The sequence below is a fragment of the Gadus morhua genome, chromosome 13, assembly GCF_902167405.1.
Source record: "Gadus morhua chromosome 13, gadMor3.0, whole genome shotgun sequence".
Classification (NCBI taxonomy): domain Eukaryota; kingdom Metazoa; phylum Chordata; class Actinopteri; order Gadiformes; family Gadidae; genus Gadus; species Gadus morhua.
Window position 1 is genome coordinate 8,954,370 of NC_044060.1, and position 22,105 is coordinate 8,976,474.

The 22,105-nt window shown below is 42.6% G+C and overlaps 4 protein-coding genes across 11 annotated transcripts; 2 read left to right on the forward strand and 2 right to left on the reverse strand.

Annotated features, from left to right (window-relative positions):
• The first annotated feature begins 3,154 nt into the window (after positions 1–3,154).
• h6pd (hexose-6-phosphate dehydrogenase (glucose 1-dehydrogenase)) lies at positions 3,155–9,882 on the forward strand. Of its 3 annotated transcripts, none has more exons than XM_030375533.1 (5): positions 3,155–3,286; positions 4,913–5,568; positions 5,653–5,770; positions 5,923–6,192; positions 7,066–9,882. In XM_030375533.1, exons 2-5 carry the CDS (start codon positions 4,921–4,923, stop codon positions 8,415–8,417), a joined length of 2,388 nt encoding a protein of 795 aa, XP_030231393.1. In that variant the 5' UTR covers positions 3,155–3,286; positions 4,913–4,920; the 3' UTR covers positions 8,418–9,882. The 3 variants fall into 3 exon arrangements, with proteins under 3 accessions (XP_030231393.1, XP_030231394.1, XP_030231392.1); XM_030375534.1 differs by having other exon boundaries at positions 3,268–3,513; XM_030375532.1 differs by lacking the exon at positions 3,155–3,286 and adding an exon at positions 4,426–4,583.
• On the reverse strand, positions 9,665–11,676 carry LOC115557604 (uncharacterized). Of its 5 annotated transcripts, none has more exons than XM_030375542.1 (7): positions 11,584–11,676; positions 11,158–11,191; positions 10,846–10,908; positions 10,678–10,757; positions 10,399–10,580; positions 10,247–10,313; positions 9,665–10,155 (listed from the first exon to the last, which is right to left on the reverse strand). In XM_030375542.1, exons 1-7 carry the CDS (start codon positions 11,642–11,644, stop codon positions 10,097–10,099), a joined length of 546 nt encoding a protein of 181 aa, XP_030231402.1. In that variant the 5' UTR covers positions 11,645–11,676; the 3' UTR covers positions 9,665–10,096. The 5 variants fall into 5 exon arrangements, with proteins under 5 accessions (XP_030231402.1, XP_030231400.1, XP_030231399.1 ...); XM_030375540.1 differs by having other exon boundaries at positions 10,450–10,580; positions 11,065–11,191; positions 11,584–11,663; XM_030375539.1 differs by having other exon boundaries at positions 11,065–11,191; positions 11,584–11,663.
• A 4,950-nt stretch (positions 11,677–16,626) lies between these two features.
• Positions 16,627–18,255, forward strand: cenps (centromere protein S). Its single transcript, XM_030375544.1, has 5 exons — positions 16,627–16,914; positions 17,034–17,157; positions 17,281–17,314; positions 17,695–17,761; positions 18,006–18,255. The coding sequence occupies exons 1-5, from the start codon at positions 16,888–16,890 to the stop codon at positions 18,117–18,119; spliced, it is 366 nt and encodes a 121-aa protein (XP_030231404.1). The 5' UTR covers positions 16,627–16,887; the 3' UTR covers positions 18,120–18,255.
• Positions 18,028–21,982, reverse strand: tardbpb (TAR DNA binding protein b). 2 transcript variants are annotated; one of them, XR_003979211.1, is made up of 6 exons: positions 21,266–21,982; positions 20,925–21,088; positions 20,689–20,829; positions 20,326–20,496; positions 19,175–20,239; positions 18,028–18,523 (listed from the first exon to the last, which is right to left on the reverse strand). XR_003979211.1 is itself a non-coding variant. In XM_030375535.1 (5 exons), the coding sequence occupies exons 1-5, from the start codon at positions 21,504–21,506 to the stop codon at positions 19,742–19,744; spliced, it is 1,215 nt and encodes a 404-aa protein (XP_030231395.1). In that variant the 5' UTR covers positions 21,507–21,982; the 3' UTR covers positions 18,583–19,741. The 2 variants fall into 2 exon arrangements, 1 of the variants encoding a protein (XP_030231395.1); XM_030375535.1 differs by lacking the exon at positions 18,028–18,523 and having other exon boundaries at positions 18,583–20,239.
• Between the last annotated feature and the right edge of the window lie 123 nt (positions 21,983–22,105).

The following is a 22,105-nucleotide window of genomic DNA, read 5'->3' on the forward strand; positions in this document are numbered from 1 at the left end:
AAAAAATGTCCCTGCTGTTCTCCGCCGTTCTCACGCTCTAGGCCCCAAGACGCCTCGTGAAGAGCCAAGGAACCTTTACATATTCAACTGCATTTTCAGTCGCCGTGTCTGTGTGAGGTTGTACCGTTGGTATCACCTCACCTCACGTGTTGTTCAGGTCGGTGAGCGGCATTGCTTCATACATATTTTTTTTTATACCTCCCTAAAGTTCCCATTAGTAGTTTGAATGTGTGATATACCTCGTAAAAGACGCTTGCCAAGAATAATGGCTGTGTGTTTATCCAGACTGGGAGCAGTGGGATGAACCCACACGGTTTATTTAAGCGTTGTTTTCCCTCTATCATTTTATTTGCTTCACACAGAAGCCTCAACCGCAGCTCACCTGTGAACATTATCTCTCCCGATTGGAATTCGGGGCGGGTGTGCATTTCTTTCACCGCATTTGTTGTGCATGCCATATCATTGCGGGGACAAAAGCAAGGACATGTCCTCGCATGTTTTCGTCTCACGAGGCCGGGAGATGTGAGAATGTGGTAAATACTGAACATTACTCAGACGTGGGTTAGGTCTCCCGGTGGCTTTGTGCTTTTAACCGTATTCACCACTGGTCGGGCTGGCTGGTGACATCACTTTTCTGTTGTGTATTTGGTGGGAAGACCTAATTGGAGAGTGCCAGTTTAAGTTTGTCTGATGAAAGAAGCCTCTAGTGTTGGCCAATTACTGTGAAGCCAGTCTCCAACGGCTCAATTAACAAAATTTGACCATGTCCCCCACTTTAATTTGAAGGCATCTTTTAAATGTTATAAACAAACCCCAGAAATGTTTGTTTTTTGATATACGTTCATGTTCAAAACAGTTACCACTTATCTAGGTCCTTTTATTTAGGTCTTGGATTGGTTCCATTGGCCGATAGTACATTGCGTATTGGATCCACCCCCAGGACCCCAATCACTGTAATGCTCGTCTGGCAAGAGCAGGCCCAGTTGAAAGGGAATGGCCATTGTGGTAAATGACTGTGGTAAATGCGATGTGTGTTAGCAAAGAGGCCTAATAAAGATGGCAGCACACATTCATATGCATTTCTTTGTGTGCTCAGCTTGACGAAGTCTGCCCTGCAGGCGTAACAAAGGGAAGGAAGGAAGCTAGGGGCTGAGGGGGGGTGGGGGGTGACGAGGGAGGCTGAGGGGGAGAGGGGTGTAGGTAGGGGTGATATCACACACACAGTGCCCCCCCCCCCACCCCCCACTTCCTGCGGTCTCTCAGGTCTAGGATTCCTCTGGTCATGACAGCTGGGCCAGTTGGCTCTGTGTGGACCCATTCTCCTCTTTAAGTATCTGTGTGTGTATATGTGCTTGTGCACACGTACTGACTCACACACGTGTGCGCTCGGACACACACACACAAACACGTGCGTGCATGCACACACACACACAGACACACACACATGCGAGCATACACAGACACAAAAACGCACACAAGTGTGCACACGCTCAGACTCAAACACACACGCACGCACCCAAAGGTTCTTGCTATCTCTCTCACTGTGTTTCTATTTCTCTCTGTCAATCGCTCTCTCAGAGGCAGGAAGATTGACACTCAGCCCCCACCCCCCCACCCCACCCACGCACACACACACACACACAGGATGTCTTGTTGTTTGCTGTTTACATTTCACAGTGGTCAGCCAACCTGGGAGGGCTCGGCCAGTGATCACAGGCATTACAGCTGTTTGTAAAGTAACCAGGTGTGTGTGTGTGTGTGTGTGTGTGTGTGTGTGTGTGTGTGTGTGTGTGTGTGTGTGTGTGTGTGTGTGTGTGTGTGTGCGTGCGTGCGTGCGCGTGTGCGTGTGTGTGTGTGTTTAGTGGGTGTATGTTTGGTTGGTGTACGTTTGCCTATCTTCAAAAAGATAATAAAATGTGAATGATAGCCAATACTGGGGTTTACTTTTGATATTACATTTGGATAAAGAGGAAAAAAAAATATAACATGGTGATAATGAGAAATGACCCGGTATGTTTAATTGGCATTGTTATATTTATGGTATTGACTATTGTGCTGGCTTGTGTGTGATGTGGGGCCAATGCTCGAAAATGTGCAGTCTGGCAACAACTTTTATGAAAAGAACCAACCAGAAAAACAGTTCAACAACTGTTGTGATTCTAGAAAACAGACCAGGAGGTGTTTCTAGGCGTGTGGTCCACAAAGAAGACTCGTTAGGTGGCCAAAAGGTCACTTGCTTTGTTTCAGGTAGGCCTGCACTCCACAGTTGTAGACAGCTGACCATAACAGACCATTACAGCACTAAAACAAAACTAAAACAACAAAGAAATACATTGTTTTCCTTGATCCGGCTGATAGAAAATAAACAACCAGCAGCCTTTAGGTTGACATTTGGGCCAACTCTCTCAGATTACTGATAGGAATGAAATAAGCAATGCACAGCAACGCCAAAAGGGGGCGCGCTGGACAACATGATTTATCACCGATTGCTGCAGCTTACATCTGCCACCCAGTGCCAGGTGGAGGTACTTCACTTACTTCTAAAACTGTGTGCACAATGTGTTTATTGACTGTAAAGCATCTTAATTTCCTTCACCATTAACATACAGTCAATGCTTTATGTTGTATGTCAAGGGAGGGTTACGAACCCTCAAACGGCCCGCCCTGCAGTCATAAGGTCGTTTTCATAAAGACCCGAGTGAATATTGCAATATACTTGACGGCACACATTGACTCACCATTTAACTGTTTATCAGCAATCCTACATGCGTTCATTATTTTATCTTGTTTCAAGATATACATAGTGGAAATAGTTTATACCCAGCATTAAGTAATAGTCGCACCATGATAAGGTACATTATAATCTAAACCAGAAGAATAGCTCGGGTTTGGGTCTAAAGGGTGTCAGAGTGTTTAACTCTGTTATGTGATCCTTGGGTGTTTTTTCTGGGATGACTATTGTTGTCGTCTCCTTTTGCCACTTTTATGACGCCATTCGTCCTTTCTGTCAGAATGCATAGACTAAATTGTCACGTCAGCCCAGATTGTACGCTCGTTCTGTCTTTGTAAGCCACGCTTGCTTTTGTGTGGACATACCGGTATATGTAGATTAAAGGCTTAAAGTCTATTGGTCTACTGTTGCTTTAACCACCACCCGCTACACGAAGAACCTGTCAATGAAATGAGCGAGGGTCATGTGACTACAATAGGAAGTGTCTTTGTACCAAAATATGAAAGCGTGTTGTTAGAGTCTGACCGGCTGTTAGTGAGCGTTCACCCTGGACAGGTTTGAGTATTTTCCTTTTGTTTCAGAATTAACTTAATCGCTTTCCGTGGAAAACGTTTGTAATATTGATTCGGTATGCCACTTGATTTCGAAAAAAAGCGAGGAATTATGGTGCATTGACTTGGCTATGGGGCAACACGACCATTGTATCAGTAGTGATGCCATGCAAATTACAACACCTGCTGTCAGCAGGCATCCCACCTGAGAGACCGGTTGGCCCAATATAGGCAGGTCTCTTTGTATTTGATTAAACTCCAGATAGGCATACGCTTGTTTGTGGTGTATTAGAACTTTTTATGTATACCTTGAATGGACTTATTATTGTTATTATCGTCTCTTGTCACCCCTTCACATCTTATAAGTTGTCTGTTAACCTTGTTAAACTACAATGAGAATGTGAATGTATTGAAAGAGAATGAAACCACAGTCTTATGTTAATTTGCCATGCATGCTCAAAGAAGGGAAGTAGCTATCCAGTATCTCTGTGACTGTAGATTAATCGTGTCCCATTTATGTCTCAAAATCCTACCATTTTCCACAATGTGACTGTGAACGACATGATGTACCCTCTGTCTATGTTCACCTTGTTCAGGCTAGGACTAATCTCAAAAGGAACCTTTGTTTAAAGTAACTTAATAAACGGGCCTAAACAAATAATCAAGTAAGCATGTTCCCGGATTTGGACCATCCTATGTGCCCTTTGCTGTTTGCTTTACCACAACGCAAACATGATTTGTGAAATAATGGTTTACCAGATACTGCTACCAATATCAAAAGACCAAATCAAATTGAAGCATTCCTCCATATTAAATTATTTAAGTATTAATGCTGACAAAAATGATCATTAATATGAACTTGAATTGCAAGACCCTGCAAATATGTGACCGGAATTGCTACAAAAATCTAAACACAATCTTAATTGGGGTTATATAAGCACTGCGCTTATAGATAATGTGACAGAAAGATATCTTATCTATATGTTCTTTACACCTGTTGAAGTACGACAGGTGTAACCTGCCCTTATATTATTTTACTGGACAGTTGGACAAACTTCATGCAGAAAAAACACAGGGTTGTTGTGTTGCAATCCATAGCTCTTCAGGTTGGACTTTCCCGGCAACTATCAACAGCAGCTTATCTTCCCTGAATTGCTCTTGCATTAAGTGAATCCATCCCCAGCAGCAACGTGTAAACTGTACACGCCTCTTGTGTGCGTTGGCAGCAGTCAGTCAGCTTGTGAGTGTGCAACAGCACCACTTCGTCTTTCAAGTTTGGTGGGATTTTTGTGCAGAAAGCCGTAAGAAATCTGTCGCTGATTCCCTTTTATGCATTTGTTCTCGATGTCTTTGGCTCAGGATTGTTATCGCTGATATTATTTTCAAAGCTGTTTTAGCTGATGTATTTTGTTATTCAGTACAGAATTGATTTAACTTTAACACACTATTATTTAACATGTTGTAGTTCAAAGGGTTTAATTGTCATTTATTTTCATACATATTTGTGTTGTTGTGTTTCCAAACAATGTTTTAACTTTGTATCGGAGGCTTTTGCTTATTGGGAACCCAATGCTCCTTGTTTACTCACTCATTGCTCAATGACATTGGCTTTTACTGACTGTGTCTACAGGAGCTACCATGTGGCCTGTTCTGAAGCTGCTCCTGCTACAAGCCATCTGCTCTGCCCAGAGAGGCGTCCTCACCGAGGGGAAGCAGACCCAGCAGGCAGGCCACGTGTCGGTGGTCATCGTGGGGGGCACGGGGGACCTGGCCAAGAAGTACCTGTGGCAGGGGTTCTTCCAGCTGTACACCTCGCAGGCCGGCAGCGGACACACCTTCTCCTTCTACGGCGGTGGCCTGTCGCCAGACGACCAGGGCACGCCCGTACTCTTCGACATCCTGAAGCATGTGGCCTGTTCCCCGGACACGCCCGTGGAGCGCTGCGCTCTGCTCAAGGACCAGTTCCTGCACCTGGTGCAGTACCGGCAGCTGAAGACCCCGGAGGACTACCGGGCGCTGGGCCGGCACATCCAGGAGACCCTGCAGGGGGAGGGCATGGTGGAGGCGGGCCGGCTCTTCTACCTCTCGGTGCCGGCGTTCGCCTACGCGGACATCGCCGACCAGGTGAACAGCAGCTGCCGGCCGGCTGGCGGAGCGTGGTTGCGGGTTGTTCTGGAGAAGCCGTTCGGTCATGATCTGAGCAGCGCACAGACACTGGCCACTCAACTCGGGGGCTCCCTGAAGGACGAGGAGATGTACAGGATCGACCATTACCTGGGGAAGCAGGTGAGGATTAGGATGGAGTCCAAAAATGAAGCTCATGGAATTTGTTTGAATATATTTTTCATTATTATTAATCTTTTTTTAAAGGTTGTTTCAAATATACTGCCGTTCAGAAAAGTCAACCAGAAGTTTTTGGATCCTATTTGGAACAGGCAACATATTGAGAGAGTGGAGATTGTACTCAAAGAGACCCTGGATGTAAAAGGTGACAAATATACTTTTTGTGCATTAAAAGCGTATTTACTTTGACTTTTCTGATCCCCTCAAAAGAGACCACATTGCCTTAGCGATACAAGACATACAAAGTTCTTTACCAAAAAGGTGTATTTTATTCCATTTTTCTGTTTGTCTCCGAAGGTCGGATTCCTTTCTACGACCAGTACGGGGTGATCCGAGATGTGATGCAGAACCATCTCACTGAGATCATGACCTTGTTGACCATGAAGGTGCCCCAGATTCTCAGCAGCTCGGAGGAGGTCCTCCGCAACAAGCTCCAGATCTTCAGCCATCTGCAGCCCGTGGGCACCAAGCAGGCCGTGATTGGCCAGTACCAAGCCTATACAGCGGAGGTCCGAGAGGAGCTGAACAAGACCACCGATCAGTTCAGTGTCACACCAACCTTTGCTGGTGAGTATCACAAAGTTGCTCTCGATGATCGATTCCCTCAGACATTGAAATAAAAATCATTAGAACAGGGGATGGTTTTTCTTTGTTTTGAATGAAAAACATCAAAGCTGGAACAAGCAGAAGAGCAAGTTATGGGCGAACTGCAGTTGGACACTTCGGACAAGGAGGGGGTTGTTCGTTATATAAATAACTATGCAAGATATTAATCTGATCTCATCAGGGACAATGAGTCCTTCCAAATACATGATTTGGTTTTACAAGGTCTGTGCCTGACCCACAAACTTACAAATTGGCGAGTAAATGTTTAAAAATGAATAGCTTCTTTATGAGCATATTTGTAGAAATAAAAGGCTTTTGGTTCATTCTTCCCTACGGCGTTATGCTGAATGTTAAACCACTCTCTCTGGGTGTTTCATAGCGGTCTCATAATATATAATATAATATGCAGCTTGTGCTGCTGATGCTGTTGGTTGAGATTTGAGCTTTTTGGTCATGGCACCATCTTGACCTCAATAAAAATGGGCCCCTATGAAGGCACTCATTTCATAGTATGAGACCATTGCAAGCACCACTTTGGTTGCCTATTTGCAATAAAATGAAAACAATCTCAACCAGTTCTATTCATGCTTTTTCAATGATCAAAATTTGAGGGAGAACCCTAAAACATTTAGTAAATGTAAGCGTGACAACACGAGCCTATGAAATAATCATGTCAAGAGATGTCTACCAAATTCATGTAGTTAGACATAAGTCATTGTGGAACTGCATCGGTCAGTAAGAACCTATTTTATTTTCATTCTAGCATGGTGATTATGAATGCTGAGTTAATGCTTAATGCTCAGCATTGACTGAAGCCCTCTGGTCTGTCCTCAGCGGTCATGGTGCACATTGATTCCGCGCAGTACGACGGCGTGCCCATCGTCCTGTCCTCGGGGAAGATGTTGGACGAGCGGGTGGCCTACGCACGGGTTCTCTTCAAGAATGACGTCTTTTGTGTGCAGAACCCCGACCACATTCACTGCAAGCCCAAGCAGATCATCTTCCACTTTGGACACGGCAGTCTGGAGCACCCGGCCGTCCTCGTCACCAAGAACCTCTTCAAGCCGGAGCTCGTCGACGGCGAGTGGAGGGAGGTGACGGAGCACAAAGACACCACTGTCCTGGGCTTCCCCTTCTCGGACTACTACGTGCAGGCCCCCAAGGTGCAGCGCGAGCCGTACGCGGAGCTGATCGGCCACATACTAAGCGGGAGGAAGGACTGTTTCATCAGCGCCGAGAACCTCCTGGCCTCCTGGGGCTTGTGGACCCCACTGCTGCACAGCCTGCGGGGCTCCTACCCCCGCATCTACCCGGGGGGCGAGGCCAACGGCAACCTGCTGGACCTGCGCTTGAGCGCCACGGAGCTCAGCTACGCCAGCGACTCGGTGGTCATCATCAGCCCCGAGACCATGGGCGGCACGGCGTCGGAGAGCTTCCAGGTGACGCAGGGGAAGTTCCGCGGCGACGACATGGTGTCGGCCTGGGGGGAGGAGCTCATCGTGCGGCTGGCCACCGACCTGCAGGCGGCGGCGGAGGCGGCGGTGAGCGAGGGCGGGGCCTTCCACCTGGCGCTCTCCGGCGGCTCCAGCCCGCTGGCGCTCTTCGAGCGGCTGGCCCAGCACCACCTGAGCTTCCCCTGGAGGGAGACCCACGTGTGGATGGTGGACGAGCGGTGCATGTCCCTCCGGGAGCCCGAGTCCAACTTCCACAGCGTGCACGAGCACCTGCTGCAGCACATCCGGATCCCGTACTACAACATCCACCCCATGCCGGTGATGCTGCGCCAGCGGCTGTGCGTGGAGGAGGACGGCGGAGCGCTGCTCTACGAGAAGGAGATCGCCCACGCCGTCAACGGCTCGGCCTTCCACTTTGTACTGCTGGGCGTGGGGCTGGACGGCCACACGGCCTCCCTGTTCCCCGGGGAGAAGGCCCATGAGAGGCACGGGGACAGCCTGGTGGCGCTGACGGAGAGCCCCGTCAAGCCCCACCAGCGCATGAGCCTCACGCTCAAGGCCATCAACAAGGCCCAGAGGGTGGGCCTGCTGGTGATCGGCAAGCTGAAGCACGAGCTGCTGACCCAACTGAGCCGGGTGAAGAACAAGCCCAACAAGTGGCCCATCACCGGGGTGCACCCGGCCAACGGCAAGCTGGTCTGGTACCTTGACTATGATGCACTTTTAGGGTAAAGGGATCACAGCGTCTGTTTACTCCTTTTTGAACTTTGTGCTGGCTTTTGACCTATAATGCTTAGAGTAAAACTACAATTTGACCTCCCCCAAAATCATTTTTTCCACCCCGAATGATCCCCAAAACACTATTTTTGGTCCAGAAATAGCAAATAAATTGCTGCTCTTAACAGCTTAGACCAGCAGTTTACATGCATAGCCATTTATACATTTTTTAGAGCTATCAAATATGCATGGCTGTTTGCAAACATCCAACCTTTCTTTGAACTTGGTGTTGTAATTTGTATTGAGGTACTTTGATACAATACCCATTTGCTTGAGTCTGGATCAGATGCCTGATACAGCGAAGGGTTAAGGAAAACTCAAAGATTGTTTATTTCATCCTATTTTGATTCATTCGATTTTCCAGGTTTTTATGGTTTGTATGATTTACAATTTATGAAAATGATTACAGGGTTAGGGATCAGGGTCTAAAATACGTAGCAGTCGGACAATCTATCGATTTATACTACTAATTGTGTGTGTGAGAAATGTCTTTCAAATTAAATCTCAGGTGAGTAAAATCTACTAAGCTGCATTGTAGAATTATATTTTTATACTGTTGGGACTCTTCTAATGGTGGTTTTAAAGCACATTGCCTAGGTGTGTGTTTTATCCTCATTTTCTTTGAGATTTGACTTGCATTAAAACATTACTATTAAATATAGTAAAGATTTATTGTAAATTCTATGTAGCCATAGTTCATTGATATCCAGCTTTAGATTTTTAACATTAGCCTCGATCCTCATCCTAGTCATACGGATGGATCAAAAGCCAAATGTTGAATGAATCCTTTTAGCATTGAGCGTGTTGAACTAAACGGCACCCATTGAAAAGGTCAACCAAAAGAGTTTATATTTGGCATAGTTTCAGACTGAAGCTTAGAATGTGTAGGGAGGGGGTCGAAAGCAGTCCGTCGACAACCAGTTTTAGACAGGTATTTTCCCATGACATCTGAACTATGTACTGCCGCCAGTGAAATGTCGGATGCCAATATGAAGCTAGAAGGAGTTACAGCCACATATTATCAAGTTAATTGTTTATGCATCTTGTTGCAGTTGGATGAGGAAAGTTTGCTTACGGGTAAACAAAAAATGAATATCTGATGAGAAGAAAGTCTTGGTAAGAAGAAAAATTTGGGTTTTCTGAATGAGAAATGGTCTATGTGGCCTTGCTAAAATAATCAATATTTATATTTGAGAAAATAATTTATTTTGAGTGCCTAAATAGGCACTCTTTTATTGAGTTCAAGATGGTGGCATGACCAAAATGCCCAAATCACAAGCAAAAGTACACAATACCCTAGAAAGCTGTTAATGTACTGTTAAATAATTAAATTGTAAGGCATGCAGTGGATAAATGAAACAATTCCTCTTTACACAACTTGTGTGTACTTTATCAATAAAACAGAATCAATAAAACTAAACCTTCAAAGTCACAGTGTCTGGTGTGCTTTTCACATAACCAAAATGTGCAAGGCAGAAATGTAAAATTCCTTATGTTACTCTTCCTTTCAAGTCCCTCTTATAGTTTCAGGTTCCAAGTTGGGGTGGGCATGGAAACGCCATGAAACATTAATGCAGGGGGTTGGGTGTCAACCTGGGACAGCTGGAATGGTTTATTGCTGTGGGCCCTGCTGCTCACTGAGCCACGGGAAGGCTTTTCATTATCCACATTCCCCCCTTCACCGCGAAGAAGGCTGTTGAGATACACACATACGGTTAATTATATTGTTTAAATGTGTGCCTGCCAATATTGTGTTAAATGTATCAGCAATGAATTCAGCTTACTGGTACTGGCAACGCAGGCCACCGTCAGTGTGAGGGATAGATAGTATAACTCTGGGGTTGTGTCCGCCTGCGGGTTTGTTTAAAAGATTAATTCACCGGTGGTTTCTCATTGCATGCTCAAATGAGGTAACATTATACACATTTGGGCTTACATCCAGAGAAAATGGAAGGGTGTTTTGATAACATCGACTGGCTTGGCTTACACAGGAGGTGGCTGTCAGCGTCAGGATGGTGGTGCACAATCCTTGGCCAAATGAAAGCAGGCCAAAGACATGGTAGGCAGCCCTGAAGCTCACGGGAACTGGCTCTAGCACGGTAAGCAACACTGAAAAACCTGTTTGGACAATTCCATACGTTGGGATCAAGGGTCGAGCTGTTGCTGTTTATACATTTGGTATGTGTACAATTGCATACTGCTTTATGAAATGTACCTGACGCAATAATAGACATTGCCAGGGAAGCTGAGAGATTGTTCAGAAGAGGCTGCTGGCAGTACCTGGAGGATTTGGGCCTGAGGTTGAAACAGAACATTGAATAAGTCCAACAATCCATCAACACATATTGTATTTTGTCCAATTGTATCTAATCTTTGGTTTTACCTTCCCATCACATAGAACTGGGGGACCAAAACAAATGCCAAGCAAATTGCATTGACTGTTTGACTGCAAATAAAATATTCAGAACAAGTAAGATATGTACAAAAATGCAAACAGATATGGACAATAATCTATAATATATAAATATATATAAAATAATAAAGTGGATTACATTGACATGACCTCAGCTATTGTAAAAACATCCAACACGCCAACACTTACAATTTCAGTCTTTCATTGCTGGGTATCCGTCTGCTAGTATAATGCATAAGGTAGACGAGCATGTAATGAAACATCTTGAATCCATTAACGTACCCACAATGCCTAGAGTGGACACCTACTGACGACCCTGAAAGAATGAAGAGAAAATATTGAATTTCACTCTTAGAGCGATAACACATAAGAGCATTATATTTCCTGCCACAAATGTACCCCCAAAATGTTAACTTTCTACATGGTAGTACATTTAAGAGTAACATACATAATTCTATGTACAACAAAATACTATGTTATGTATGTAGCACATTTGACACATAAAGGCTACATAAGCAGTGTGCTTCATAAAAAAGAAAAGATCATGAAAACAAAAGTATAAGATTCACTAAATAAGATAAGGACATTGACAGCGTTTAAACCTAGAATGTATGCATTGCTGATTAGCAATGTAGTTTATAAGTTGCCAAAGCAAGTTAAACATTTTCATATGATCACATGTAAAAACAATACTAACACGCATCTTACCAGAATCTGATACTCCAACCACTGAGAAGGGTCCAGCTGCAGGCTTGGGCGTTTCCGTCATGACGCAAGAACGACCTTTAGGCGTTCCTGGTAGCGTTTCATCGACCAATCACGAGGTGTTTCGAAAGGCATACTGGGTTTCGCAAGGAATACTGCGAAGCACAGTCGCAAGGCATACTATGCTTTCCTTCCTTAATGGCAATTTTACCTCTCTCATTAGATTCAGCAATCATGGAGCCCCCACTTGGCTAACGTTAGTTCTATGCTACCCGTACTTGAAACTGCTGTTTGAGAAAATGTAACTAGCGTATGTTTCGGATGTTGACAGCCGTGCGAAGAAGAAGGGGTTCGGTGTTGACGGTGAAAGTTAGGCCGGTTTATAGCAGTTTCCGTTTTCGGTTATTACCGGTCAATGACCGGAAAAAAATGAGGAGGACCGACAATTCTAAATGTCCCAGGTCAGAATGACCAGTGGCGACTGGTCATTAGGGGCAAGTCGCTACTCTCACAAGAAAAAAAGAAAAGAAAATGAAAATGAAAAAAAAAGAAATATATAAAAAATAGAATATATATTTTTTTTTTAGATATATATATTTAAAAAATAATCTCCCCAGAAAGTACTATAAAATAATAAGTTTGGCGCTTTTATTTAATTTTTAGTCGACCCTGGCTTGCTTCTTCCGGCTGAGTTCGTCTGGAGGGGCACTTTTTTTTTTTTTTTTGTATGTGTTTTTTTTCATGACGACCAATAAAATACGACAGTGTTACCCCTTATATTTTATTTGACAAAGACCCCTTATGTTTTTTTTAATGACTGCCAATAAAAAACAACAGTGTTACCCCTTGTGTTTTTTTTCATGACGACCAATAAAAAACAACAGTGTTACCCCTTATGTTTTTTTTTCATGACGACCAATAAAATACGACAGTGTTACCCCTTATATTTTATTTGACATAGACCCCTTATGTTTTTCTTTAATGACTGCCAATAAAAAACAACAGTGTTACCCCTTGTGTTTTTTTTCATGACGACCAATAAAAAACCACAGTGTTACCCCTTGTGTTTTCTTTCATGACGACCAATAAAAAACAACAGTGTTACCCCTTATGTTTTTTTTCATGACGACCAATAAAAAACAACAGTGTTACCCCTTATGTTTTTTTTTCATGACGACCTATAAAAACAACAGTGTTACCCCTTATATTTTATTTGACAAAGACAACAGTGTTACCCCTTATGTTTTTTTTCATGACGACCAATAAAAAACCACAGTGTTACCCCTTGTGTTTTCTTTCATGACGACCAATAAAAAACAACAGTGTTACCCCTTATGTTTTTTTTCATGCCGACCAATAAAAAACGACAGTGTTACCCCTTACGTTTTTTTCATGACGACCAATAAAAAACAACAGTGTTACCCCTTGTGTTTTTTTTCATGACGACCAAAGAGAAACTACAGTGTCACCCCTCATGTTTCATTTGGTAAAAACGACAGTGTTACCCCTATGTTTTATTCGATACATTTCGACAGTGTTACCCCTTATGTTTTTTTCCCATGATGACTGATGAAAAAGAACAGTGTTACCCCTTATATTTTATTTGACACGGACAATTCTTTTTTTTTTTTTTCACAATGGTTATACTTGACTTTATAATTCGCATGAAATAGAAATAGTCTTCCAAGAGAGGACATCAACCGGACTTGAACCCCGGTCTCCAGGGGGGTAGCTCACAGCTCTCACCACTTCCCACTGAGATTTGTTATTTAATTATGTCTGAGGTTATATATGACAATAGACATGATAGCATTACGTTTTAAAAAAAAGATATTGCGTTTTCCACAGAAATTGAGCCCCGGTCTCCAGTGGGTTAGGCAGAGTGCACTCCACTGCACCACTGAGGCGATGACAATACACAATAATCAAACATCAATAAAGAGGATATACATGACATTAAAATGTATGTGTGTTTCTATTATTTCCTTCATGTTTTTTTTTCATGACGACCAATAAAAAACTACAGTGTTACCCCTTATATTTTATTTGACAAAGACAACAGTGTTACCCTTAATGTTTTTTTTCATGACGACCAATAAAAAACAACAGTGTTACCCCTCATTTTTCATTTGATAAAAACAACAATGTTACCCCCTATGTTTTAATGGATAAATATCGACAGTGTTACCCCTTATGTTTTATTTGACAAAGACAACAGTGTTACCCTTAATGTTTTTTTTCATGACGACCAATAAAAAACAACAGTGTTGCCCCTTATATTTTATTTGACAAAGACAACAGTGGTACCCCTTATGTTTTTTTCATGACGACCAATAAAAAACAACAGTGTTACCCCTTATATTTTATTTGACAAAAACAACAATGTTACCCCTTGTGTTTTTTTTCATGACGACCAATAAAAAACAACAGTGTTACCCCTTATGTTTTTTTCATGACGACCAATAAAAAACAACAGTGTTACCCCTTATATTTTATTTGACAAAGACAACAGTGTTACCCCTCGTGTTTTTTTTCATGACGACCAATAAAAGAACAACAGTTACCCCTTATGTTTTTTTCATGACAACCAATAAAATACGACAGTGTTACCCCTTATATTTTATTTGACAAAGACCCCTTATGTTTTTTTTAATGACTGCCAATAAAAAACAACAGTGTTACCCCTTGTGCTTTTTTTCATGACGACCAATAAAAAACAACAGTGTTACCCCTTATGTTTTTTTTTCATGACGACCAATAAAAAACGACAGTGTTACCCCTTATATTTTATTTGACAAAGACAACAGTGTTACCCCTTATGTTTTTTTTCATGACGACCAATAAAAAAACCACAGTGTTACCCCTTGTGTTTTCTTTCATGACGACCAATAAAAAACAACAGTTTTACCCCTTATGTGTTTTTCATGACGACCAATAAAAAACGACAGTGTTACCCCTTATGTTTTTTTCATGACGACCAATAAAAACCAACCGTGTTACCCCTTATGTTTTTTTTCATGACGACCAAAGAAAAACGACAGTGTCCCCCCTCATGTTTCATTTGGTAAAAACGACATTTCGACAGTGTTACCCCTTATGGGTTTTTCATGACGACAGATAAAAAACGACAGTGTTACCCTTTACGTTTCATTTGATAAAAACGACAGTGTTACCCCTTATGTTTTTTTTCATGAAGACCAATAAAAAACAACAGTGTCAACCCTCGTGTTTTTTTTCATGACGACCAATAAAAAACGACAGTGTTAAACCTTGTTTTTTTTCATGACGACCAATAAAAAACAACAGTGTTACCCCTTATGTTTTTTTTTCATGAGAACCAATAAAAAACAACAGTGTTACCCCCTATGTTTTATTTGATGAATATCGACGGTGTTACCCTTTACGTTTCATTTGATAAAAACGACAGTGTTACCCCTTATGTTTTTTTTCATGACGACCAATAAAAAACAACAGTGTTACCCCTTATGTTTTTTTTCATGACGGCCGATAAAAAACGACAGTTACCCCTCATGTTTTTTCCATGTTGACCAATAAAAAAACGACAGTGGTACCCCTGTCGACGTTTTTGCGGGGATCCGAACCTGTGCTGTTTAGCGTATTAACCTCAGAACTTATCAATACACCATCAAGACACAGAACAAAGTCAACACAATGGTTATACTTGACTTTATAATTCGTATGAAATAGAGATAAGAGTCTTCCATCAGAGGACATCAACCAGACTTGAACCCCGGTCTCCAGGGGGTTAGCTCACAGCTCCCTCCACTTCCCACGGAGATTTATAATTTAAATATGTCCGTGGTTATATATGACAATATATATGTAATAGACATGATAGCATTACATTTCAAATTAAAGATAGGCCTATTGTGTTTTCCACAGAAAATGAGCCGCGGTCGCCAGTGGATTAGGCAGAGTAGGCCTACACTCCACTGCACCACTGAGGCGATGACAATTGAGACAATTGACATTGAGACTCACAAAAAATGGACGCTATAAGACAGTGATCATGATTTGTCTCAATATCAGAATAACAACAATGGGTCAAATAGCAATGGCTGGTGGAATGGCCATGAAGTAGGTCTTTATATGCAGTGTAAGCTTGTCCAGGCCCTGCAAGTCAGGATGTAGGCTATGAATCTGAATGAAAAGCAGGTAAATAGGTAGTGGCCATCCCCAAAATGCACCTGAATACAGGAAATCAAATCTATTAAATTCCAAAAAAAATATGGGGGGGGGGGGGAGAACCTCAGACCCCCTGTCTATTACTGTGCTCCACCAACATGTTTGATCGCCAGCCGCCACTGAGAATGACCAATGGAAATAATTCTCTGCACAATCTGAATTGTGTTTAAATATGCTACAGTGGTCATTTGTTTAGCCAATTCATGTTAAACAATGAGGGTTTTGATTGTCTGGTCGGGCCTTTGATCGATCGTTTGTGTTTTTTTTGTTTTTGTTATCATTGCTTTATTGGCCTAATTTGAGGAGAAATTTATGCCATAAACAGACATTTTATAGGCCTTTATTGCACGGGTCTTCTCAATGCCGTGGAACGCTCCGTTCACTTGCAAGGGTAGTAGTCCGGTGTCAACCCCAGCGTCTTCGGTTGCTAAGCGACGTCAACGTCTCGGACTATTTCACTGCTGATCAACACTACGAATGCTGGCAACGAATAAATTGTAAAAAGACACACCATGTGAAGTTATTTTCCAAATAAGATTTGAAAAGCTTTGGAAGTTATTTACAACACTATTTACATGGTTTTGGAGTAGTACACTTTGACATTTTAATACAGTTCAGCGAGAAAGGCGACGAAGAATAAGAAGGGGGCGTTCCAGTCTGCGTAAACGGGAACCCCCACCACACGAGAACGCCCATTTGCGTCTGCAGTGGGATGATATTGCAACCATATTTGCAACCACTAGCAAGTGCTATAATTATTGTACACCAACTCTCGTTCACACTCCAGTCCAGTTGGTGGCGGTAATGCACCTACAAGTTGGTTTGCAAACCGCCAATAAAACCTAAAGAAGAAGAAGAAGAAGAATTGTAACAGAGCCCGTCTGCTCATATTAGACATTCTCTGATTGTACACCAAAGAGAGGACCGGTAGTGTTTGACGCTGGGTACTTTGTTGTTTTTTGCCGCGCAATTAACCTTTCTCAGACTGAAAGTTGCGGAGATGCACTGAATAATTTAACATTCTCCCACCTTAAAAATACAAGTGGACCTGCACGTTTAGTCTTCAGCGATACATTTGGTCCGTTCAAACTTTACGCAAGAATGGCCAACGACGATGACATAAATCTGGTAAAAACATGGAGGCTAACGGCAATTTATAAATGATATGCTATAACGTTACAGCGAGGTAACATGAATGAAATGACACTGGAAAACGCCAATGAACGTCCTTCCTTTTTACCTTTCAGAGGCTACGGGCAGCTGTACACTACACGACGGGACGGATGTGTCTAGACATTGGAAGAAATCAGGGCAAGGAGTTCAGTCCACAAGCGATAGCAGCCATAGCCGAAACAACATTCAGACAGTGTGGTCTGTTCATTTCTGTTTGACCGTCATTTAAAATTGCATTTTAATGGTGAATTCAACTTAACACATGTCAAACTATATGACTGTTGTGCACAAATGCCTTATATTTGGATATTTCATTTTCAGATGTATTTGCAAAAGACTTGGAAGCCTTTGCCAGGTAATACCCAATCATGTCCCTGATCACAGTGTAGGCATTTTGAACTGACACATATTTCGACGAAGTGTAACAAACTTCCAAGCTACCAATCTAGAATAGTGTTAATTTGTGGGTGGTAGTGGTTGCCACACACAACAGAACCCAGTGCTTGCATCGAAAGGGCCCCTATGTATCAAGTGTGATTGTGATTAGCAAATAAAAGCTATTACTTCCAGGCTAGATAGATCAGTCTAACATCTTACCGTCTTCTCTATCCATCTTACATATAGCCCAGGCAGACAATCACACCGGTCTCACCAAGTCATATTTTGAAACTGCTCACCTGGGGTCCCTTTTTGACTGTTTATTTAATGTTGATTTTTTTTTTTCTGGAATTGGAGGCATGCCAAGAGAAGCACCGTGACGTCAGACGATGTAAAGCTCTTGGCTAGAAGAAGCACGGCACTGGCGAGTACTTTCAATGATATCCAAACATTCAAGACAACATTTTGAACTATTACATATAGCTTGCAACTGTAATGTGCAGCCAAAGCAAGCAGTGACGTCTTATACTGTCGCTCATATATATATTTTAATGAAACTCAATATTGCTGGCCGGATAAGGGGGACATCCATGATTATACAATGAGTACCAAGTATTTTACAGTAGACTGCTTTTTTTTGTTTAACATTTGTCATTTATTTGTTCCAGGCCAAATTCATACAAAAGAAGAATGACTTATTGCTAAAGGAGCCAAAACATTTGAGGAAAAGCACTGGGAAGGATAACAAGGACCAAGACAGCAATGCTGCACCAGATCTCTAAATATTTAACACATGCCAAGCAATGGCAAACCCTCTGCTCGCTACCATCACTTCTGCCCGTCGTTGTCCACTTCAAAACAATTAACTTAGCTTTGTAAGAAAATTGTATATTGTAATAAATTGATTTTTGTATTCAATAGTCCATATATGCGTGGCTCATGATACTTACCTCATATCGCCAATGCCACTATCCAAATGTCAATTCAATTCTAACATTACTACACAACCTACCGTGTATACTTGATAACTCAAAGTTGATACTATCAAAAACAGCAAAAAGGCAGGCAAGACCCCACATCATGTCTGAGATGGCCACACAATGAAAGTAGAAACTTCCATCTTCGTCCCTCAGAACACAATCCAGTCGGTTCAGACGGAGACCTCGACCAGCGGAGCCCAAGGTCCCTAGATATGCGAATCCAATTAGTTTGTTATGGACGAAACCACCTGACACAAGTCATAGCAACTATCTATTCAAATGAACTTTATTAGAGTACTCCCTTCATTTGACATGTATTAAAACTCAAACATCAAGAGGTCGGGGACCATTGAAACACACCACACAACGCTCTCACAACCAACACTCGTGTCCCCCAGCGTCTTCAGCAGATGCCATCCACATCAAATTCACACTTACAAAATCAGTTCAACATGAAAAGCACACACCATACAGCATCCAAATCAGAGTATATAAACAAGACAAATCATCACAACATTCCACTACAGTTTGATACTAAGCCTGTACTTTATGTACTAAAAGGATAGGGGGAAAGATTGCAAAGATAAAAAAAATCTTGAAGTACTATTTAAAGGAAGTCCATGTTAAGGGAGGGGTTTCGCTTGTAGAATCTGCAGTCTCCATACACACACTCAGAAAGCAGTCACATAGGGCTCTTTCACTGCACAGCCAGTCCTTTTCACTCTTCTCTCCGCTCGCGCACTCATCGCTTCACTCTTCGCCACAAGCCATCCCCAATCGCACTCATCAGTTCTTAGAAAAATGTCAGTTGCGCAGTTCTTTCCATTTTAAAAGTGGATAAAAATGAAAACACCCACCGTCTCTCAGAACATGCGGAGTGAAGCCGTTGTTTGATGGCATAGCATGTACAGGTGGGAGGAGGGTGAGTGATACTGAGATCAGCCCAAGAATGCTGCCAAAGAGGAGCTTCCTCCCAGGAAAATGGAATAGAGGTGAACTGCAGAAGAAATTTTAGTGAAGGCTTTTCCAATACAACCATACTGCAAATAAAGTTGCACTTAAAACAATTGCATTTCAACCAGATTCTTTCCAATGCAAGATTGCATTCAAAGATGACAGAGCTAGGTGAATGGTGAGTCACAAATGCTACCCCATGCATTTTCCAAACGGATCATATCAGATTTCACAATGCATGCATTAGAGAATCCAGTTGAAATTGTAATACAAATAAACAAAGACAATAAAAATAGCACTTAAGTCTTACATCCTGGGAAACAGGTCACTTTCACAATTTCTAAATTAAAATATTTTGCAAGTGTACAAAACATATTTCAAAGTATTTTTTTCAGAGACGCCGACACCAGAAATGATTTTGGGCTTAGAAACCCTCATCTTTCTCACAATACTTACCATACAACATCAATTTACATACCCCAACCAGAAGACTTGGATTCCATACCGGACCCAAATCCTGTGCTAAAGCCACTACCACTGGTGGTCGAGTTTGACCCGGTGCCCCAGCCCAGGCTGGCTGAGCTAGTGCCATAATTGCTGTTGCCTGTACTAAAGGTCTGACTCTGGTCCCGGCTGGAGGCTGTACCAGTGGAGGTGCTGCCTGTGGTTGAGGTCTGCCCTTGTTGGCTAGCTAGCATGCCCATCATCCCCCAGCTACTCTGCAGGGCAGCCTGTGCTGCAGCCATCATGGCTGGACTTAAGCTAAAGGAACCAAAATTGGCTAGATTGCTATTCGTGCTGCTGCCGCCCAACCCACTACGACTGCTCCCAAAGCTCTGAGCTCCAAAACCGTTCCCAAAACGGCCTGCGCGGTCGTTCATCCTATTGCCATGTTTGGGCTCAGCATTTGAAATATGTACGCTGACCCCTTTAACAATAAGGTCCTCTCCGCAAAGAGAGGCGGCCACCTGCAAAAGAGACAAAGACATGAGTGATTCATCCTTGCAGTAACAGATCAACGCAGTGTTGCCAGTCATGACATAAGGGACTATACCTGATCATCTGCAAAGGTGACGAATGCAAAAGCACGGAAGGGCTTTGGGATGAAGACATCAGTCACTTCACCATACTGTATGAAGAACTGCCGGAGGTCGTCGGTGGTCATGTCCTCTGTGCATCGACCAACAAACACCTTACGGCATCTCATGGGCTCATCAGGGCCTTGCTACAAATAGAAGGAACCAAAACAGACATAACATAAACACAAGGAAAGTAAACAACAAACTTTTTTTATTGAATTGGACAAATGTTTACATCTACAACTTTAACTAAATCTACATCAAGAGTTGTTGGTGATATTATAATGTCAAAGAGAAGCATCCAACCAAATAAGAAAGTATGTTGTTTTTTTTCTTACCTTTGAGTTTGGGAGTTTGCAGTCACACCATCTCCCATCAATCATGTGTCGCTGTGCGACGACCTTATCTTGGACTTCATATTCTGTGAATCTCACAAAGCCAAAACCTTTGGAGTTTCCAGTCTTGGCATCACGTTTTACCTGAAAATAAATGCATATTTAGATACTTATGCTTCCATTAAAATAACATACTGAAGGACAACACGCATGTAGTAAAATGTATTCACTATTCATACCTGGACCATGATTACTTCTCCAAAAGTACCGAAGTAATCCTTCAAATCCTGTTCGGATGTTTTCCATGGCAAGCCGAGAACAATCAAGTCAGATGTCTTCATGTCACCTCGCTTCATCTTCACGGCAGACGAAGCATCGATTTCCTCCATCTTTCTTTTGTTATCTGAAAGACGACACAATTGAGTCATTAGACCTGACGTTGTAGCGAAGGACGCCTCATATCGTTGCTATCACGCATTACTAAACGTAATTGTCTGCAACAGTTACTTCAATGCGATAAAGGAACACATCCAGCCTAGAACAACATTGAGTGTCGTTGCAATCTTGTATTTCGACGTACCTTTGGGGTAGTTGACCACATAGACCAAATTTCCCCATCCAGTCTCCGGTGCGTGGAGGAGCCCCTCCACCAGGCGGACGCCTCGCATGCACTGGGACACCGGGCTGCGGAACCGGAGGCCGCAGGCCCCAGGAAATTGAGCAGACACCGTTGAGAGCAAAACGGTACCGTCGTCCTCAGATGGGATCTCCATGGGCTCCTCATTCTCCTCTTCGGCTACACGAATGTAAATTTCCGCCATTTTACGGGAATTCTTTTTTGATTACACCAAAAAATTCGTCCACGCTTGTTAGCCAATAAACGTAGCAAGGCCCAAAGCCTCCTCTTTTTTTCCGTTAAAGATTGAGTGGCAAAAAAATGAAAAGCCTCAAAAATTGGTGTTTAGAGTCAAACTTGATTAACTTTCTAAAATGTACATAAATACTAGCTGATCTTTGACTTATTTGTATGCTGGTCGCAACAACCCCGGTCAAGTTTCCTTTGTTCGATGGACGCGACGTCGTCAACAGACGTGAGGCTCACGCGTTTAAGATGAATGGAGCCCAGTAACGTCCCCTCTTACGCCGAAACTATTATTGAGATTAAACACTACGAATGCAATATACTGTTGGCATTTACTTACGAAACAGACGTTAACGCAATATTTTCCGACTCGATAATAAAAGCAGCACTACAAATGCTCAAAATGGCATGCCGCACTTTGACTATGGAAGGAAATACGTCATTATTCTGGACGGTCTCACTTTGGACAAGTTGGGGGGGGGGGGGGGTGTAATGTGTTGCCGCTAATCTAGGCAGTGTTTGTTACATCATTTAATGGAAAAAATGTAATCTCTTTTA